Source organism: Anoplolepis gracilipes, chromosome 2, assembly GCF_047496725.1.
Source record: "Anoplolepis gracilipes chromosome 2, ASM4749672v1, whole genome shotgun sequence".
NCBI classification, from domain to species: Eukaryota; Metazoa; Arthropoda; class Insecta; order Hymenoptera; family Formicidae; genus Anoplolepis; species Anoplolepis gracilipes.
In genome coordinates, this window is record NC_132971.1 from 10,938,187 (window position 1) to 10,958,622 (window position 20,436).

General features: G+C 32.6%; 4 protein-coding genes across 9 annotated transcripts; 3 read left to right on the top strand and 1 right to left on the bottom strand.

Moving 5' to 3' along the window:
* The first annotated feature begins 54 nt into the window (after positions 1-54).
* Positions 55-5,117, top strand: LOC140676473 (uncharacterized). Its single transcript, XM_072911573.1, has 9 exons — positions 55-261; positions 517-961; positions 1,143-1,397; positions 1,482-1,888; positions 1,982-2,303; positions 2,428-2,578; positions 2,647-2,875; positions 3,002-3,198; positions 4,509-5,117. Exons 1-9 carry the CDS (start codon positions 236-238, stop codon positions 4,550-4,552), a joined length of 2,076 nt encoding a protein of 691 aa, XP_072767674.1. The 5' UTR covers positions 55-235; the 3' UTR covers positions 4,553-5,117.
* Positions 5,118-5,330: 213 nt separating this feature from the next.
* LOC140676476 (annexin B9) lies at positions 5,331-9,774 on the bottom strand. Of its 3 annotated transcripts, none has more exons than XM_072911577.1 (7): positions 9,638-9,774; positions 8,475-8,556; positions 7,407-7,788; positions 7,153-7,305; positions 6,890-7,063; positions 5,653-5,834; positions 5,331-5,537 (listed from the first exon to the last, which is right to left on the bottom strand). In XM_072911577.1, the coding sequence occupies exons 2-7, from the start codon at positions 8,502-8,504 to the stop codon at positions 5,484-5,486; spliced, it is 975 nt and encodes a 324-aa protein (XP_072767678.1). In that variant the 5' UTR covers positions 8,505-8,556; positions 9,638-9,774; the 3' UTR covers positions 5,331-5,483. The 3 variants fall into 3 exon arrangements, with proteins under 3 accessions (XP_072767678.1, XP_072767676.1, XP_072767677.1); XM_072911575.1 differs by lacking the exon at positions 9,638-9,774 and adding an exon at positions 8,938-9,095; XM_072911576.1 differs by lacking the exon at positions 9,638-9,774 and adding an exon at positions 8,813-8,952.
* On the top strand, positions 9,730-11,725 carry LOC140676475 (KICSTOR complex protein kaptin). The gene is made up of 7 exons (XM_072911574.1): positions 9,730-9,934; positions 10,050-10,312; positions 10,442-10,608; positions 10,690-10,862; positions 10,934-11,018; positions 11,078-11,369; positions 11,456-11,725. Exons 1-7 carry the CDS (start codon positions 9,730-9,732, stop codon positions 11,534-11,536), a joined length of 1,266 nt encoding a protein of 421 aa, XP_072767675.1. The 3' UTR covers positions 11,537-11,725.
* A 435-nt stretch (positions 11,726-12,160) lies between these two features.
* Ttc7 (tetratricopeptide repeat domain 7) lies at positions 12,161-19,851 on the top strand. 4 transcript variants are annotated; one of them, XM_072911240.1, is made up of 15 exons: positions 12,161-12,608; positions 13,116-13,267; positions 13,467-13,635; positions 14,033-14,119; positions 14,652-14,804; positions 14,899-15,028; positions 15,194-15,330; positions 15,405-15,682; positions 15,759-15,947; positions 16,023-16,201; positions 16,298-16,737; positions 16,933-17,171; positions 17,292-17,396; positions 17,569-17,660; positions 17,955-19,851. In XM_072911240.1, the coding sequence occupies exons 1-15, from the start codon at positions 12,485-12,487 to the stop codon at positions 18,085-18,087; spliced, it is 2,607 nt and encodes an 868-aa protein (XP_072767341.1). In that variant the 5' UTR covers positions 12,161-12,484; the 3' UTR covers positions 18,088-19,851. The 4 variants fall into 4 exon arrangements, with proteins under 4 accessions (XP_072767341.1, XP_072767340.1, XP_072767339.1 ...); XM_072911239.1 differs by having other exon boundaries at positions 12,163-12,608; positions 14,057-14,119; positions 14,652-14,834; XM_072911238.1 differs by having other exon boundaries at positions 12,164-12,608; positions 14,652-14,834.
* Positions 19,852-20,436: the final 585 nt, after the last annotated feature.

The window sequence follows — 20,436 nt, forward strand, 5'->3', positions numbered from 1 at the left end:
TTGATTGGTCAATTAAACTTGACTTCACCGATAAGATTTTCGAACACGATAGTTACACTTTGCGTAGAAAGAATGAAAATGTGCAGGTGTTGCAGATTCTCAATTTAAATAAATATATATTTATGTATATACATATTCTGTTCATGTGTTATCTTACTGTCAAGCTAACTTGGACAATTTTAAATTTGAAACATTAAACTTAGCAAATCTCACGAACGAAGAATATTCTTTGGACATGGAAAGATTTAAGAAGATTAATTGGTATGTATAAACAGGTCAAAACATATAACATAAAAGAATTATTTATCTTCTGTTCATCGTATAATTTATATGATTTATATGATTGGAGTATGTATATATATTTGTATATATATTTAATGATTAAATGATTGTATCTGAACCTGAATTGTACTCTGAAACTGATTGTTTGCAACACAATATATATATATATATCCTACATTTTATATTTCATAATTATTAAATGTGACTCTCTACTATAACATTGCATTGTTTTAGGAATCCTGCATTAGAAGATATAATAGACGATGTATTCATCAACGATGAGAGAATGGAACGCGAGAGTGCAATGTACAGGATCATGAGGGGTGACTTTACAGATCCGTTTGAAGATATTGAACAAGATTATGCTGATGTTAATATGGAATTGATACAAAAGTTTCTCGCTGAAGATCCTTTTACTGATACAGAGGAAGAAGAACAAAAAGAAACTAATAGCGGAAAAAGAAACAGAAAAAAAACGAACACTGAACATAATTGTTATAAACAAACTCAAAAAGATAAGCTGTATGTGCCTGGCATAAGAAAATTATCATTTAATTTTCCTAAAACATCTTGTTTAACTATGAATCAGCATTGTATGTATCTCGATGTTTTATTGAAACTCGGCAGAGAACAGAAAAGTTTAAGCAAGGAAGAACAAAGAATGCAGCAATCTTATATAGTGTGTAAAGATAGATATTGATTATTTTAAATTTTTTATCAAATATTAATTTTTTTTATTCAAATAGAATTAAAATAAAAAGACATGAAGCATTAAATTTTAATTAACTCTTAGTTATGAATATAGTTTAATAAATTTTTATTGTAGTTTGTACTTCTAAATTAAAATTGACCTTTTCTAGGAATTGAAAGAGAAAATACTCGAAGAACAGAAAGAATTTTTAGACTTTGCCAAGAGCAAGTGGAATGATAGTTTTGATTGGAAGATTAGATATGATAAATTTATAACATTTAAATGGAGCAGAAAGATGAAGAAGTTTCAGAAATTACCTAGATATTATATCGAATCTAAAAATATATCACTTTCAGTGCAGAAAATTAATTCCACATTCATTAAAAGCATTGAAATAAAATTTATATCTTGTTTACATCAATTAGTGAGTTATTGTAATAATTTATATTTAATTAATCGAATATATTAAATTTAAGTAGGTGTATTTATCATTTCTTATCATTTCCAGGGATCCTTTTCCAAGATTATGTGGCCAAAGCTCGATCGACCGAGTATGTTAAGCCTAAATTCTACAATATTAAACAAAAATCATTGCGTCACACCTAACAATGTGACGCAACATTTCAGATTACCTGTGAGCGACGATACATATTGCGAAAAACTTGCGATGGAAACCAATGCGGATTTTGTTATCTCGTCTAGCGGCCTCAAATGCCTACTAAACAATGATTCATGTTACTTGAATTCATGGACTATACCAGTGGTAATAAAATCGCATAATGGCAAAAATGTTGTCTATATCGATAAAAGAATACCGCCTATCATTGCCACAATACCACAAAAGAATACGTGGGTATACAAGTACATCCTCAGAGAGATATTTACCGATCCTAATAATGCAATTTTCAAAAAAACGTGAGTCACAAATATTTTTTATATTTTATAATAAAATACGTTACAAATTACAAAATATACTATAAATATATCATGAATGTATCAATTATTTAGAGAACAACAACAGAAAATAGAGAAACACACAAAAGAAAAAAAATCTGAAAAAGCTACAGTTCATTCGGATTTAAACGATGTGGATATAGAATGTAGTGCTGAATTTAATGATTATCTTAAAATTTATGAAGAAGATTTGTATGTCTCAGAATCGGAAAGTTCAAATAATGTGGCAAATGACAACAAGACGAATGATACTAAAATAAATGTAATGTACAAGCTTTTCACAATAGGACCAACGGAATGTTTGAACTATGAATTAGGGAAACATGATGTGAAGAAATATCAGATGTTGGTTCGTACGAAAACGGATGGTATCGAGGTAAGGATTACTTTAAGATAATATAATTTACATATATTAAATAATAAAATTGTATTAATAAAAATAAAGTTTTATTAATAATATCAAATTATAAGATACAAAAGCAGTAATTCGTTTTTACCAGGTATCGCCAGACAATAAGTCACATACATATATAATGTTAACACCAAAGATGGAGCATCAGCTAGAATTTGGAGCCGAAGCTGCAACATTTGCAGAAATATCACATCAGTGGACGTCGTTGATATTCAGACCAGAGGCTTCATTAGCTAGAGGTATTATTCCACAATTACAAAAATGATTATATCATAAGACTATTTAAAAACTTATTTTTGTATTGTAGTCAGATTAGCAGCAGACACTTCAGAAATAATACAAATAGAAAAACACACTGCAGCATCGTTAAGCAACGAGATGAGAAGACTGTATAATGTTAAGATAGAAGATTCTTTAAGTATTCTGCATAATATAATCAAAGAATTATCATCTTTGACTCCTGGTCAATATATTATGCGCCATATTCCACAAAGAGGACCATTTGCATATGTTTATAAACAAAATGAAGGACCTGGGTAAATATAATAAATAACATCACATAATAATCTTTGTTAAAAAAAAGAATATATGCATCAAAATATTAAGTTTATTAATAAAAGAGTATATGTTTTAAAAATGGATTTTTTTTTTTTTTTTTTCAGGAAAAATGTTTTTGATTTACGTATAGTTTGTCAATCTGGAATATTTCAAACTGTACCTAAAACACCATGGCCATTCATTGACACTATGTTAACAACACCAGCATTAAGACACTTTAAGAAAATGCCTGCAATGTTTAACCCATGTCCTAAACGTTTCTCTAAAAAATCTCAAGAAAAGCAAAATCAAATTGATTCAGGTCAGTAATTTTTATGAATATTTTAAAAGTCATAACAAACTGAAATATTGTAGAACCATTCTAATGTCCGAGTGTCGTATTTAATTATTGTGTCTATATTATCTGATTCTCTCTATTAAAATTATTAATTATCTAATGAGAGTAATTAAATCAACATATACTACCGATAATGCATTGACAATACATAATCTTCGAAAATAATTTTAAAAAATAAAAAGTTTAATATGTTTATTTGAATATATGATAAATATTGATTTTTTATGCAATAATAACTTACAAAAATGATAAATTTACTTAATAATTTTTAATATATATTACAAGATATATATTAAAATTTATAAATTCTTTATTGAAGGATTCAAAATAATTGTTTTCACAAAAGTTTGTATAAAGATTTTTTAAATAATTTTTTAAAGGACTTTTTAAGGAACTTTTTAATTAGTATCATAATATGTATGACATTTTTAAAAAACCAAAAAAAAGAAAAATTTTTACTATTGTGAAAAAATATCTCAATATACTATTATAATTAATTAACCACAAATTCAAGTTTTGCAGTGAAATGAAAGATTTGAAGAAAGAAAACTGTCATCTCTGTATTTTATATTATCTCAGGCAAATCGAATGAAAACATATATTGTAAAATGTTCACAAGTTTTATTAGTGGAACAATTTTATGCAGAGTTTCTATGATATAGTTGGTTTTAATAATATAATAAAATAAATTCCCCAGTAAAATAATTATAGATTAATGGTAAAAATTAAGCAGATTTGCAGCACAATTTACAGATTGACATTAACAATTGACTAAAATTTGCGATCGACAAATTCTGCTCGATTTTTATCATCATTATTGCCATTTTTACTATCATTATGTTGCCATTTTATAAATTTTGCACGGACTTGATTGAAAGCAAGGATTGATTGCAGTAATCTACTGTAATTTTTACTTTGTAATCTGGCAACAGATCACTGAGATTTCCTTACTGAAAAGAGGATTTTTTAAATTGTGTAATTAGAATGAATATTGTATATTTGATTAATATATAATTATATGTACAATTATATATAATTGCTATGTGTGTCTGTTTTATTCATATTTTTGTTCATATTCATAATTTTTTTATAAAATAAATGAAGCTCAAAGTATATTTATACAAAAAAATTTTCTAATATCCAGAAATTCGATTATCCGAATACTTTCATTCTTATTAATTTGGATAATGGAGGTTCTACTTTATTTCTGTTAATGTTACATCTAATATAATACTCATAAAATATATATACTGAATTAATTTACTCATTTTTAGCTCCTCGAAGAAGTCTTCGGCTAAAAGAAATGAATAAAAAGTAAAAAGATTCTTTAATTTTCGTTTCTCTTGAGAAGAGTCTTGATTTTCAAATAGCTGTTATTTATTTTATAGCTGAATCTTTACTTTTATTCTTTATTTTGTTCTTAATTCCCTTTGCACTTGCTCTTTTTTTCAAATTTGCGCGATCATGAATATCTCTTAATTTTTTGTCAAATACATTGATGCACGATAATCTGATGCAAGGGAAAAGTGAAAAATATTTAATTATATGTGCAATTGATACAGTACAAAGTGTTGCTATAAATTTTATTGGTATATATGTGTGTATATATATATATATATATATACACAAATTATAATAGAAGCAGGGAAAGACAGGATTAAAGATAAAAACTTGTCTCAATTCCCATTGTTCTAATAGCTTATAGAGAGAGAAAATGTTTTGTTTGTTTGTTGACTTAAATAAAAAAAGGAAAAAGATATGTAGGGAAAATATTAGTGGGAGGAAAAATACGAAATTTATTTTATCTGATCTAAATCAGATGAATAGATGTCTAAACATTCTTATTTATATAATTTTCATTAGATATATTTATAATCTCCAACAATGTAGAATTTAAAAATGTATTTCGAAGTAAATAAACTTTTAAATAAATTTGATTTATTTCTTTCTAATGTCAAAGTAAAAATTTACAAAACATAATAAAGTATTAAGCATATAATTATTTTACAAACACGATTGGAGCACAGAATATTCAAACATTTTATAATCTATAATACAATAGAGATTTTATGCGCATACAAGAAAATATTACAAAAGTAATGTTTAAAAATGCAATCTTTTCTCTGCACAGTTCTTTATTAGTACACTTAAGCGATGTTAAGCTGGAATCCGTGCAGGGGTATATAAATTCATTTATAGATACAATTACTGTGCATAAATAGGACAAAATATGTATGTCTTCATCATAATTATGTGGAAACCAAAGAAAGAAGTGCCTTCTTGTAATCTCCAGATGTGTCTCCCTATTATACATACACTCATTAATACAATAATCAAGTACCATTTTTTAAATAAATAGCAAAACTTGATGAAAAGAAACTTTTTTAGAAAGAAACATAATTTAGGCAATACACTTACAGCTATCCAGCTTTCTAATGACTTTCCATAGCGTTCTTCGAATGCTTTCTTAATATCTCCCAAGTCGATTTCACTTCGAGATACAATGATACGGATTAGTGTCCGATCTTTCGTGCCTATGCCATGCATACTGGCATACAAACGTTCAGCAAAGAATCCAACCTTTGACTTCACACATTTTACTGTCAATCAGAAATTATAATGTGATTTGTAATGTTATATATAAATATTAAAGATATATTAAAGAAAAATATATGAAGAAATGGCATGGAATGAATTAACACAGGGGAGCATAAACTTTCCATGCTGCAAAGTACTACATTCATATGGTACTCGATTCAGGTATTATAAAACTACTGTACTTGTATATATAAAGTGTATAGCTATAAGTAACACGAATGTTTTTTACATGTTATATGTTAATAGTTGCCACATGCAGCATTGGGAGATATTTATAATATATACAGGCTCTGATAAGTATGTCCACACCATTTTCATGCACTTTATGAAATTTAACTCAAATTATACTCTTTTAATAATTGCATAATGATAGAAATATCCTTTTTATATCAAAATTGAGTGGAAAACGGGTGAGATAAAAGAAATTTGGGTGATGGCTACTACATTTTATGTCGCTAACAATAAGATTTGTCATATATAATGTGTATGTTTGTGTTCAAAAATATCTAATTCTAAAAATTAATCTCAGCAATAATCACATTAATAACTTTCTACAAATGGGCGGATAGAAGCTATATATGTAAAATCCTGCTATGTAGTGACTTGCCTCTGCTTTGTAAAAATACTTTTCGATCGTTTTAAAAACTCGCAGAAAGCGACAAAAATGTATGCAAGAAGGGGACCAGATATACGTTTTATATTATCACGGGGTTATCGATATTCCATAGCATTCGAGGGCTTATCATTTTCCTCGTATCAAATGTTGCTATTTCAACCGCCTGCTCGTGTTTGCACTGAAACGCACAATTATTCTCGTCTAAGCAGAACGAAAATGCATCAAAAAAACGTTCCTCTTGATTGTTTATCTTAATTATATTAATTGATTTTATAGCACACTACATATATTACATTTCTGGTTCTAAGAAACACAATCACTATATATATATATATATATATAATCACGTTATAAAATTAGTAGCAGTGAATGATTCATACATTTATGACAGTTTCTATATAAAAACATAATGTATGCTTATATCTTATTAGAAAACTTTACCTATTCCAAGCAGGCCTTTCTCGATGCTGCCAGAAAATTCCTTCTTTATAGCAACCTCTATGTCATGTCCCGATATTTTCTCATACTCGATAAATGTTTGTCGCAGTTGCTGATAGCTACGCGTTACTAAAATCGCATTGAATTGCGATTCATCTGTACCCCATTGCTTTTCGCCTACATGAAAGAGTTCAAGTATATAAATCGTACATTAAAAGAGAATTTTAATTTTCAGATTACAGTTAAAAGAAATTGCTATCACGTACCAGCTTCGTATAACGCTTGAGCATCCGCGGCAGCTTGGGCATGATCGATTCCTTGATTTTCATCCCTGTTTGCCTGTACGAGAGATACCAGTAACCTCTTGAAATGGCCGGACGAATCTCCCTTCAAATCACTCTCAAGCGTTTTGCCGTATACTGTTTGTAACAAGTTTGTATTAGGTATATTCCTCAATTAATCAACAAGATTGTATGTTAACATAAATATGCATAATAAGTCGAAATGGCAAAAATCTTACGATTCTCGTAAAACGCGGCGATCGTACGAATGCCGTAGTTACTCAGAGTACACAAAATCTCGACGATGGCCTCCTCGTCCGTACCCATGCCGCTCACTGCGTCGTGCAGCTCTTTGGCATAGTAATGCGGCAGTGGAGTCATAAGAGCAACAACGATATCCTCCAGTTTCCCAGTTAATTCGCTCTTCAGATCACTAATCAGATCTTTTCCATAGAGAGTCTTAAACGCCTCCGCAATTTCCAGTCTTTGTACTATGCCTCTTTTCGTCAGCACATCAATGATTGTCTTTTCATCCGTACCAAAGCCTTTCATCGCTTTACGCAAGATAGCAGCGTCCGCGTTCGCGTCAAACGGCTCGGCAGGATAAACAGTCGGAGTGCACTAGAACAACGTGATAGATGTTGGTGTAATAATTGAATTTTATGAAATCTATATTTTTACAAATGCTTATACAGGGGGTGGACAAAATGTAAACACTTGAAAAATGCACTATACTTGTTTATTAGTAAGGTGTTGCGGAACCACTACTTACCTTTAATACAGCTTGAATTCTTCTTGGAATAGAATCATACAAGTTCTGAATAGTTTCCAGTGGAATGTTCCAGCAAATTAGCAGATGTTTTAATTGAAGAATGGGACAACATTTCACTGGAAACTATTGAGAACTTGTATGATTCTATTCCAAGAAGAATTCAAACTGTATTAAGAATATTTGGCCTTGAAATTAAAATTATAATTTCAGTGTTCAGAATCGACAGTATAAAGTTGAAAAGAATATAAAAAGATTTATAAAACAACTTCCATTAATTTAATTTTTAATTAAAAACTATATATGAAAAGCATGTCATAATTATAAATTTTTTTAATCTGTCAATGCAGAAAATTTTACTTCTCGTACGATTAGTCATCACCTCGAGACAGAATAGAATTAACTTGCAGAATTAGACTAACGTTAAAAATACGGATGACTGATGGAACGTGTTTCGAAAATAGATCGATGCCGTTAATTTGTTTGAGCCTGAGCATCAGCCAATGATTCTGTCGCCCGACGAGAGAAATAAACGTACCTTGAATGGATAATACTGTTGCTGCGACATTTTTTTTTCTTTTCTTCAATGTAGCGATCGGCAGAAAATTCCGCGAGATTCTCTGTGAAACAAGAGTTGAACGATAATGAGTGTGATAAGTGAATGAATGCGTCATACTGTTTATGCATTCGCCGAATCGATAATTGACGTTTGACGTTTCACGTGAATCGGCGTGATCTGGCATAATCGCTAATACATGACAAGGTAACAGGTAGCGATCCAAAGCCGGTATAATTTTATCGAGTTCAATTTCTGGAGAAAAATAGGCAAAAACTATGTTTATCAATAATAAACCTGAAGATTATTTTTTTGCGTACCTTTGAACCCGGCAATCGTCGATGGTAGAGTACCCGAGGGAGATGATATTTTTTAAATCGATAATCAATTAATCTCACGATAAAAAGAATAAATGCAATTAGGATGTGAAGGAGAGATACATTACCGAGAGGAGCGATGACGTGACAGGAACGAGCGAGAAACACGCGCGGCTTCTTGTCAGTTGTGTCAGCCAAGCTTTCTAAGATCAGTGGGTAAACTCAAATACTGATCAACGGAAATCGTAAAACAATCCGATCTGTACGAATGCCGGTCACTGAGTCGTCGCAGACACACCCACTTTCACGGATCACGTCATCGCACCCAAGGCGAATCCTTGGATGCCTTGGATTATGAAATTCCCCCTCTGCCTACGTTCCACTTGGTGATCACAACGCTTCCAAGCATTATCTCTCTTTGTTTAACCTTTGACGAACGACAAGGATGAAAGATGATCCCGCAAACGTCGTGATCCTCAAGTGGAATGTAATCTTCACGTGGAGATCAACACGTATTTGGAGGGGTATATCTATATCGTGGCTCTTTATGTCACCGAATAAAAAAAAGGCATAGCTCTCTCTCTCTCTCTCTCTCTTTATCTCCTACCTCCTACTTCTTCATGATGTATTCGTGTATAAATCAGTGTATAATTTACTATAATTGAATGAGTTGAATTTTGAATCGAGAATTTGAAAATGACACGAAACTAATTGATATGATTACAAACGAACGAGATAATATGATAAAAAAAGGAAATTTCTCTCGATAACAAATATATACAGTACACGATGGTCGACTATGATAAATATAACCTCTACTTGCTGTACATTTGATTGTTGAGATAAATATTTCTTCTTTTTCTTCTATGGATATTTGTTCCTCTTGCGAACTATAACTTCTTCGTGCAGCAGTTTACGAGATGATGAGTAATCTCATAGATGCCCATTGGTTTCCCCTGGCATCTCAGGGGAACATTTATTCCATGACTAAACTGTGTTCTCCCAGTAATTCCAATAAATTGTTAGTCGCATCATTGAAGAGAAAAATCTATTCCTGCGAATATCATCAAATGACAGAATTTCTGAGGCCTATGGTAAAGGAACTACTGTTTACGTACATTCCCAGTATGTAAACTACCGTATATCTGTAGATATCCTTTTTCAAAATGTTTATTGCACACAATACGTTTCTTACATTTGAAATAATATTAATAAACTTATCTATTTTCATCTACTTTAGGTGGTGCAGAAATTATCTCCATTGATGCTTATAATAAGTCAGATACAGGAGACAGTTTTGTAATAGGAATAACAATTATGAAAACAAGCACAGATACAATCGAGAGGTACCTGAACATATACACGGAGGGTGCAATAGACGGCGAAGGGGACGAAGGCAGCTCGATTGAAGCTATAGCTCAAAATTGTCTCATGGTGGAATTATCATACACTCCTTATCATTTATATCATACTGTTTTATCGCAACAAAATTTTGCACACGAGGTAAATTAATAGGACAATTAGATTCTTGCTTTTCTTGTCAGTATATTGCTTAATATTTATACAAGTAGTTGTTTACCAAAACTGTAATTACTATGTAATTATTATAATAATACAATTAATAATTTCTAGGTGGTTTGGCTAATATCTGGAAGCGATTACAGAATTCATATGATAAGAGAAGATAAGTTAAGTCACGTTTATAGCGAGTCCTCTATTGAAAAATATTTCCCAGAATTACATGACCTTCAGGCAATCGCGTTATGGATTAACATTTATTATTATGACAATTATAAACGGTATGACTGGAAGTTTATTTTACTCTTATATACCTCAACATTTTGAATTGTATCTTACACATATGCAAAATTCTAATCTAGAAGAGTCACCGCCGTTGGCTGTGAATGCGGTCTAGTCAAAGTTGCCGTGATAAACGTGATAGATTTACAAGTTTCTCAAAGTTGGCTATTGAGATATGATAAACCTGTACCAAGTGTAATAATATTTCCGCATCGAAATTTCGTCGGTAAACCAGCATTCATAAACATCAATGGTAAATATTTCAAGACTCACTATACAATATTGATGTACAATCCTCGAAATAATAATTATCAAAAATTTTAGCTGAAGCTGAAAAATGTATTCCTGAAGATGACATTCCAAAATTGAACATTGTTATTTCAAGTACAAGTAACGCTGTTGTTTTTGAGTAAGTAACTTACATATTAAAAAGTATCAAGATACAAGTACTCGTCTTTTTTTTATCAGGAATATCTTGGAATACGGGATGAAACAAGATGTAATATTGAGCGGCAGCGAATCGTCCGATTGTATCCTGTGCTGCTGTATAGCAGACATAAATATGGATGGTCAAAATGAAATATTACTCGGCACTTATGGTCAAGAAGTTCTGATTTTCGTATTGACGGATAATGCGTGGGAATTAACTGCCAGAAAATTGTTCGACGCCCCGGTACATTCTATAAGTTATATGGATATAACAAATGATGGAATAAAGGAACTGATTGTACTCACGCAACGGGGTGTACACATATTGCAGGTTTTACACATGTATTTTTATAGATATTTAATCTCAAATGTATTTTTAAAGAAGATATATATATACTTTTTTATTTTTTCATACAGCATAACATAGATGATGTACGAACAAAATGGAGAGAACGTTATGAGAAATTATTTAATATAATAACTGGGGAAAAATTATAGTACTTGTGTGTGTGTGTGTAATAGAAAAAAGTAACTTTCCTTTATATATTTTATATCTATGTCATCATATATATTGTACATACCATTTTTAATTTAGGTTAAATATGTGATAAAGAAAAAATAAAATATATCTTTGTTAAATTATTTTGACACAAAAGAGAGAAAAATATAATATAAAATTATTATTAAAACTATTTTACTTCTTTTTCCGAAATAACCGATTATACAAAAAATACATGACAATATTCTGAACAATAAAATATTTAGATATTCCAATAATATTAATATTCTTTAGAAAAGAAAGAGGAAAGAGTGATCAAATATTCATATAATATAAAATATACTATATCTGCATTTGTGCGGGTGTGAAAATCTTGTCTGAATAACATTTGATTAAGTAATCAAAATAAGAAAATGAATTTTTTATGCGTTATCCATAACACGATTATTCTGAATAGACCTTAAAAAATTATCGCACAGATTTATATGATCGCGCGAAATGTATACGTGGAGGAATCCGCCAATCATGAGGCTAAAATATGTAAAGATATCACGTATATTACGTACATGCATGTGATTGGTTGACTTCTCGAGAATGAAATTGTGCAGGAGTAGTTTTATATTCAAATCTCCATTCGGTCATGTCGGATCTCGAACCTCGAGTGGGGAAACGAAGGGCCAATGTGATGTTTGTGACAGTCTGTCACTCGGTTGTCACTGTTTGCCGCGCGCACGTGTCAGCGTAGGGATAAGCCTCGTCGTACATCGTACATACGTACGTTTAAATCGGACAGTCGCGTGTGAACAGTCATGACCGTTCGTCGTGATCGCGTATCGAGAAGAAGAAGAAGTGTCACTGATGATCAATATATCGCCGTATCCACGTTGCCACTCGCCACTGATTGAAGTCCAGGTTGCCAGCTGACTCGTCCGCGCTCGTAGATCACGATGACGAGCAAAAAGGGGCACACCCTCCGTATAGAGTCCGAGATCGATCGGAATCGCGAGGAGGGTAATTGGAAAAAGGTTATAGAGCTGGCGGAACATCTAAAAGTGCAGTATCCCAGCAACGGTAAAATATTTATCCATCTCTTTCCTTTTGCGATTTTGCGAGGATCCGCTGATAACGCGTTTCCTCCTACGCGCTCTCACAAAAGATTATCCTCGCTTCAACGACATCCTGTCACTTCTATTCACGCTCTCTGAAAGAAAAAAATAACATGTCACGTCACTTAAAGATCAAGGACAACCCAGAGCTCGTAAATGTCACACTCGCTCTATTTAATTATATACGGATTGTTTCTCTCACAAATATCTTCAATAACAATGTTTCTGCATCATCATGATACATTGTCAAGATGAAAAGGAATTTTTGTGTAATGTATAAATAACAATCTTCTCCTTGTGTGTACCACAATAAAATTGATAAATCTTGTTAAATTGATAGACTTTTTAAATATGTTATGTTCCCTTCAAATGTCAACAAATATTTGATAAATTTGTTATAACTTTACCCATTGTTTGAACATAGTCATATAAAGAAGAGTAAATGTCATAACAATTTTACTTTGAATGACAGAATGTTTGGCAAACTTCTTATGTGGAGAAGGAAGATTGGAAAGTTTCTTAGAGCAAACTCCACCCATAGATGCCAATATCAGCAAGGCTCGAAATGGACTGGTTGAAACACGAAAATACTTGATACTAGCTGCTAATGAAAAAGACAAACAGGTATAATAATGTTAAAGTAAGAAAAAAAACTAATAAATGCAATAATATAATTATAAAGAGACTATAAACAGCACACTATAATAAGAGTGACTTACTATATATAATGCGCCTTTAAAGTAAGAAAGAGAGTATAAATGGGAGAATAAAAATTAGTTGCATATATAAAATTTTTCCTTTAATAATTTATAATATATTTCAGGCTTTAGTTGTACTGGATGCTCACCTGCTACTTGGAAAACTTCATTATGCAATGGGGATGTACGAAGATGCGCTTCACCATTATCAGCAAGCTGAACTAGATACACTGACAGAAAAGCAATTACCTTGTCGAAGTTTACGTATTATAGCAGAATCATATGCAATTAAAGGTTTGCAATTGATAACTATTTTAGCTCCTTCTTTTTTTCTGACAATAGTGTAGTATGTTTTAGTGTAATATTTGAAGAGATACACATTAACAGCTTGCTTTTTAGTCTTTTCTGTTTTCTCTTTTAACAGTAGTTTTTAAGTTTTATAGTTTTATATATAGTATAGAGATACATTGTTCTTTATGTGTAAGATCTTATTAAACATAAACATTTTATAATAGATATTATAATTTAAAGCTATATACTTGGATAGTTCTATTGCATATATTGTCCTTCTGTTAACATGTGTTTATGCACTATTAATTTTATATAGTAACAAATTAATTAGACATTTATTTAATTCGTAAATTTCTTATTATGTAGTATATTCATTTATTACTATCCATGTATGATTTAGAGAAAGAAAGATCGTTTACTTTAGACACAGACAAACATTTGTCCTGCCGAAGACTGCGCATTATAGCAGAATCATATGCAATTAAAGGTTTGTATGCTTATTTGCTTCGTTTTGCTTATAGTTAGTTTTATTTATTTAGTAATTACTAATGTGCACATCACATTTATTGCACACTTATAATAATATCTGTATTAAGATACAAAATTGTATGCTTGTACATGCTTTAGCTAGATTTATACAAGAATGTATAACAGCATGTTATTTTATTTGTGCACACTTTTTAACACTTCTAAAAAAAATTCTGAAAGAACAATTATTTTACAGATAACATAAATAATTTCATTTGTTTTTTTTTTTTCGAAATTTAATTTTATCTATTTGTATTTTTAACAAATGCAAATTTAAATTTATTGTCGCAGTGGGTTATGGAAAGGAAGCACAGAGATCTTCATTAATAACAAAGAATGAAATTATAATTATATAAGTTTTGTAAAGTATATTTTTTTTCATCATTTTTAAGCACTATATACTACAAGTTTTAATTTTATATCAAATCTATTCTCTGCATTGAATGTATCAGTATTGCTTGATTGATACTCTAAACTGTTGTTTGTATCAGGTCTCTGTCTTGAAAGGTTGCCGCCAAACTCCAAGTCGAAATACAAGATTGCAGAATGGCATGAACAGATAATTAAATGTTACGAGATTTCTGGCGATTTGACATTAGTGTATTTGCAAGAGCAGGACAAAATCGCTATGCAGCAACAAAATGGTATTTCCACCCTAAGTTCAAACAATACAGGTAATTGATAGGCTCAATTTTACAAATAGATTTTTTATTCTTTAACATTACGTTGTCTATACAGGTACATATTCCACGCAGTCTCCAGTTTGTACCACAAAACATATCGGCCCCATCTTGGAGACCGCATTGCAAAGAGCACCGATACTGTACATTCAAACCGGTAACATACAAGCCGCCATTAATCGTTACAGGTGTGTATAAATTACGCAATTTCTAATATTATCACGATATATTCCAAAAATCATATTTTATAGATTCTATAACTAAAAAAGTTTTTGTGTCTTTTTATAATACAACCTTTATTAATATATAATTTTATGTATAAACAGTTTTATAATCTTTCTTGATTGTTGCAGGGAAGTTTTATCCGCTGTTGAATCTACAGCCACGCAGAGTCTGCGGGTAACGCTGACGAGACAGTTGGCGGAGGTGTTGCTGCGTGGTATAAGCGGCGCCGATTACAAGCCACCGGAGGGACAAGGCGACACAATGGGTACGGTAAATATAACGAAAAGTCTCATTCGTTTTCGTTGAAAAAAAAAAAACTTATCAATGTTGATGTTACAGCCGTAAGCAATAGACGGACAAATCACCACTCGTCATCGGATTCGCCGTGGAAACCAAAGAAATACGCGGGACCGAATATGTTTGTTCCGCGAAACGAATACGAGGAAACGATTCTGTTATTGTTAATCAGCGAGGCGATGGCGGTAAGAGACGCCGTTCTCAGTCAATCGCCCGAATTCAAGGAAGCCCGGATACACGCGTTCGAAAATGCCACCGCAGTCTACGACCTGCTCACAGTTGTCTTGGTTAGATGGAGTCAAGTGGAACTCTTACACGAAGTAATATAATTTTTTATCAAATCTTATTTTTATTTTATTATTGTAAGACTCATCGACATTCACTGTTTCTTAACAGTCTTTCGAAAGAGCAATGAAATTCTCTCATGAGGAGGCGCATGTATGGACACAATATGCATTATGCCTGATAAGTATGGGAAGATATATGCACGCGTATAAAGTTTTGAAAGTAGTTGCGAGACTATCACCTCAAAAAGTAATGCCCTGTCTATTGGCCGCGAGGCTGTGCTACGAACAATTGAACATGGTAAGTCATCTTTTTTTCTTCTGCGTTTCTTTATATAAAAGAATCTAAAAGAATATTTTTAAATTGATTTTGCAGATAAGCGAAGGTATCGAATGGAGTCAGAAAGCTCTTCAACGAGAGACAGCGAGTCCACAGGGAATGCAATCCAGATGTCATTTATATATTGGAATTGGCCACAGTATGCTCTCCGCGAATACGATTGTTAAGCAAGATAAGGTGCATCATACAAATACTGCGTTGGACTGCTTTCAGAAGTATGTGTCTCCAATGAAATTCGATGCGCAATATGATTAAACAGATTTGTTCTCGTAGATTTTTCTTTGTAATAGAAGATTACTTTTTTTTTATAGAGCACAACAATGTGATCCAAATGATCATCTAGCCGAGTATTACCTGGCTCACGAGTACGCGATAAATAGACAGATAACTGACGCTATTGTGCACGTGAAGATCGCGCTGAATTTACGGGCAGAACACATTCCGTCGTTGCATTTATTCGCATTACTTTTGTCTGCGCATAAACAGTATTCCGAGGCGTTGCACGTAATAAATAGCGTATTGGAGGAATATCCGGACAACTTGAATTTTCTCTACGTAAAAGCGCATCTTGAATTGCGAAGTATCGGCGGCATCGACGCGTTATACACCATCAGTCACATGTTGCATCTGTGGAAAAATCTCTATGAAGATCAGACAAACGTTAATTGTAACGAGCAGCAAAGCGAGAGGCGTAGCGAGACCAGAAGCGTCTTCCAACTCTACACATCAGAGATGTCTGATAAGGATTCTAGTGAGTTAATGCGGATTAAATAACGATATAATTATATAATTTTGTAAAAAGATTTAATCGTGATATATTTTCTAATAATTGTATCCGATTCTATTAAACTCTAAAATCTAATTAACTATTTTCGACATGAAATACATAATAAGCTATTATCCTAAAAATCAGCTAATCTCACTAATGGCGATAATTTTCAACAAGGTTCTTTGCATGCGCAATCGCTGGCGGCATCGAGAGTCGAGCAAGCCCTTTCCGAAGTTGCCTCGTCGATTAGCTCATTCACACCAAAACCAGGACCGCAGAGGGCGTGGTTACTGCAATTGCAAATCTGGCTCTTACTCACGGAAGTTTTTCTTATCTTAGACCAGCCAAACGGCGCCGTTCTGTCTCTCCAAGAAGCTACCAATATTTTTCCACTGAGCCACCACATTATGTACACGGTAAAATAGTTTACGAGACTTCTCGCTTTTGCGAGAATAATCTTGAGAATTCTTAAATGATTCACTGGAAGATTATTATGTAATGCTGCATGATAATCACATGCAATTATCTCTTTGTAGCGTGGCCTTCTACATGAATATAAACTGGAATACACGGAAGCGAAGCAATGCTACCAAAACGCTGTTTCAATTAATCCTTCGCACATAAAGAGTCTACAACATTTGGTAATATTTATTATACTGCACATTATTATATTAATTCTCAAACATATATATTTTACACGATTTTTGCACACATTTTTTATACGTGTTGTAATTGCTTGTATAATTGTCATAGAGTGAAATTTATCAATCTACTGTAATTTTTGTATGCTACTATGTTAACATACATTTACAGGGTCTTATATATCACTATTTGGGTAGTCAGAGACTGGCTGAAAAGACCTTGAGGGACGCCGCAAAGATCGATCCAAATTCCCATCAGACTTGGTATTATATGACCTTAATTAATCATAATAAAGTTAATTGCGATATATGGCATATTATTCTTAACGATTTAATAATGATAACTTATTGCAACGTTTATATTTTAAATAATCGATTATCTTAAAAATCGTCGCGATAAATTGAGAACAGAGATATAAAGAGAAAGATATAAATAGAATCGATACATATATTTTGTCTTTCGTTCTCTCTACTCGACATTAATATTTAATTATATGATTCTGATATAATTTACTGTTGAAAATGATTAAAAAGTACAAAGAATATCACATTTTTCAGGTACAATCTGGGAATGGTGTTGGAATCATTGGGTGAAGTGGAAGCTGCTAGTGATTGTATGGCTACGGCATTGGAGGTCGAAACGACAAATCCTATTTTACCGATTCTATCGATACCGGTGACCTTCGAGTGATTGGAGAAAGAAGAGAGAGAAGTCTCCGATTTTTCTTAAAATAATAAAACTCGATGAGATTACGGTTCATCTCTCATTGTATCTCCGCGGGCATTTTCTCGCCTTCCCATCCATAGTACCTGGACACGTGTTGTACTATTGTATAAACTTATTGTTGAAAGAGAAAAAGAAGATACTTTTAATTGTACAAATAGTTGCAGTTGATGTAATAAATTCGAATAAAGTCTTACTTCTCGATTCCGAGCATTCGCGGAACTATTAGCAATGTGACGTAACTATTTCGTAACAAAAAAATTGCTACATATTAATGCAGGATTTGAAAATATATGTGACTTTTCGTGCTGCATATTTTACTGCGCACTCCGGACTCCGGATACCAGTAATTATCGCAGTATTTATTCGATATGAATTATCATGATCGTGTTGTTTCAAAAAGTTCCACAACGCCCAAGAAACGTTGAGTCTGAAACAAACTTTTTTTTTTTTTTATGTTTACAAAATTCGATTGACTTGCGCGTATCTCATATCTCGAATACGCGGTGACCGCGCGCGTTGACCTATTTTGATATTGCATCGAGTTTTTTTATTTATTATTATTTTAGTTTATCATGTATTATATAACATATATATATATATATATATATACACACACACACACACACACACACACACACACACACACATATATATATATGTATATATAATAAGATTGTTACATTTTCATTATGTATGAGGATTCAATCGCGCTCGCGCGTATCGAATGCGGATCACCGCGCAAAGCTCTGCGACAGTGCGCATACGTGATGGCCCAAATTTTGCGTGCGACGCGTACGCGAAATCGAACGGACGGACGGACGGACGGAAAAGTCTGGTGCAATGCCTCTAAAAATGCAGTAATTTATTTTTATAGAAATCGATACGGAGACACACGATGATATATTTTATCCGGACGGCGCGACGGTCGATCTCCCTTTTCCCTCTATGTCTCTCTCCCTACGTTTCATCCCTCGCTTTACAATAAGCGAATAAAGAGTTGCCTTCCTTCGATCGTCGTCGAATACATCGGGTATACGCGTAATAACAGTTGTACATATATATATATATATAGGAACGCACGCGAATGGTAGTCGTCGCGTTATCGTTAGGAGAGGTAGCTATTTTCTTTTGTGTAATCGATATAATAATGTTATACATGCATGGCCTGGTTTCGCACACACGGGGAAACCGCCTTGGATCGTCTTTGCCGGAAGGGTCGACCGGCGCGTATTGACGCATATGCGGAGGCACACGTCGAGAGGACCACTCGTTGTCCTCTCCATTTCAAGTCGCATCCCTCAATCGGGATATCGTTAAGAGATATGTACCTAATAACGTTCCGGTCCGATTAACTGCGCGATTGTAGAAACGACGCCCGAGCCTGGGAAACGTTCTTGAAAGTTATCCGAAAACAACATATCCGAGGAATCAAAATATATCTCTTGTATTATCTTTTTTTTTTTTTAGACAGGTATAATTTTTATAAACTTTTAGAAAAAAAAAAAGTACGACCAATAGCTAGAAAATTTATCGACCTGACAATGAATCGTGATATAAATTATGCTATAATGTAAATTTTACGCGCTGTGTTCGACTTACACGATTATATATAATAACGATGTATGTGTATATATAAAGAGTGAAAAAAAAAAGTCTTATCGGTTCCGAGCGCAAATGTAAATTATGTAAAACAAGGAAGACAAATACATAATATATTTAAATCCACAATGAAGATTTATCATGTCGCTTCGAACCGAACCAAACGAGACGCAACTTTATATTCAGACTTTCCACTGCATTTTGTATGTTTAAAGTATACATTCCTTACCCTGTATAACCCATATTACGAGTATTCTTTAAATAAAGAATACTATACAAGCGCCGCACCTTGCCTATAGAAATCTGTGATATATATATATATATCTTTTTTTTATCCACGTTCGATATTAAAAAAGTACAATTTGCAGCTTTTTTTTTTCTCGATCGAGCGTCACCTTGGACGTAATAATAAAATAATTAGGAAAAAGAGAGAGAGAGAGAGAGAAAGATTTTTCATCGTCGCAAATGGATCCATGGCGTCTCGAGCTAAACGAATATTGCAAAAAAGAAAATTACATCACGTCGTTTCTCAGTTTTTCTTTTACCGCGTCGAGTATTGGGATATATTGCGCAACACAAAACGGAATTTCATTTTCTCTCTCTCTCTTTATCTATCTATCTATCTATCTTTGTCGGGGCGAACCATCCATTCTGCTCGCGCAAGGACGCTAGGAATATCAATTTTTAACGGGCGATAGCGTGACCGTGCGCGAA

Coding starts and splice junctions, on each gene's coding strand:
- LOC140676473 (XM_072911573.1), top strand. CDS start 236: ATGGAAAGATTTAAGAAGATTAATTG. Junction 2,304..2,427: donor CGAAAACGGATGGTATCGAG/GTAAGGATTACT, acceptor CGTTTTTACCAG/GTATCGCCAGACAATAAGTC. Junction 2,876..3,001: donor AAACAAAATGAAGGACCTGG/GTAAATATAATA, acceptor TTTTTTTTTCAG/GAAAAATGTTTTTGATTTAC.
- Ttc7 (XM_072911238.1), top strand. CDS start 12,485: ATGACGAGCAAAAAGGGGCACACCCTCCGTATAGAGTCCGAGATCGAT. Junction 12,609..13,115: donor AGTGCAGTATCCCAGCAACG/GTAAAATATTTA, acceptor TTTGAATGACAG/AATGTTTGGCAAACTTCTTA. Junction 17,172..17,291: donor GCCACCACATTATGTACACG/GTAAAATAGTTT, acceptor ATCTCTTTGTAG/CGTGGCCTTCTACATGAATA.
- LOC140676475 (XM_072911574.1), top strand. CDS start 9,730: ATGATGAGTAATCTCATAGATGCCCATTGGTTTCCCCTGGCATCTCAG. Junction 10,313..10,441: donor AACAAAATTTTGCACACGAG/GTAAATTAATAG, acceptor AATAATTTCTAG/GTGGTTTGGCTAATATCTGG. Junction 10,863..10,933: donor AGCATTCATAAACATCAATG/GTAAATATTTCA, acceptor CAAAAATTTTAG/CTGAAGCTGAAAAATGTATT.
- LOC140676476 (XM_072911577.1), bottom strand. CDS start 8,504: ATGTCGCAGCAACAGTATTATCCATTCAAG. Junction 5,835..6,889: donor GAAAGGCCTGCTTGGAATAG/GTAAAGTTTTCT, acceptor TCTGATTGACAG/TAAAATGTGTGAAGTCAAAG. Junction 5,538..5,652: donor CATTAGAAAGCTGGATAGCT/GTAAGTGTATTG, acceptor TATGTATAATAG/GGAGACACATCTGGAGATTA.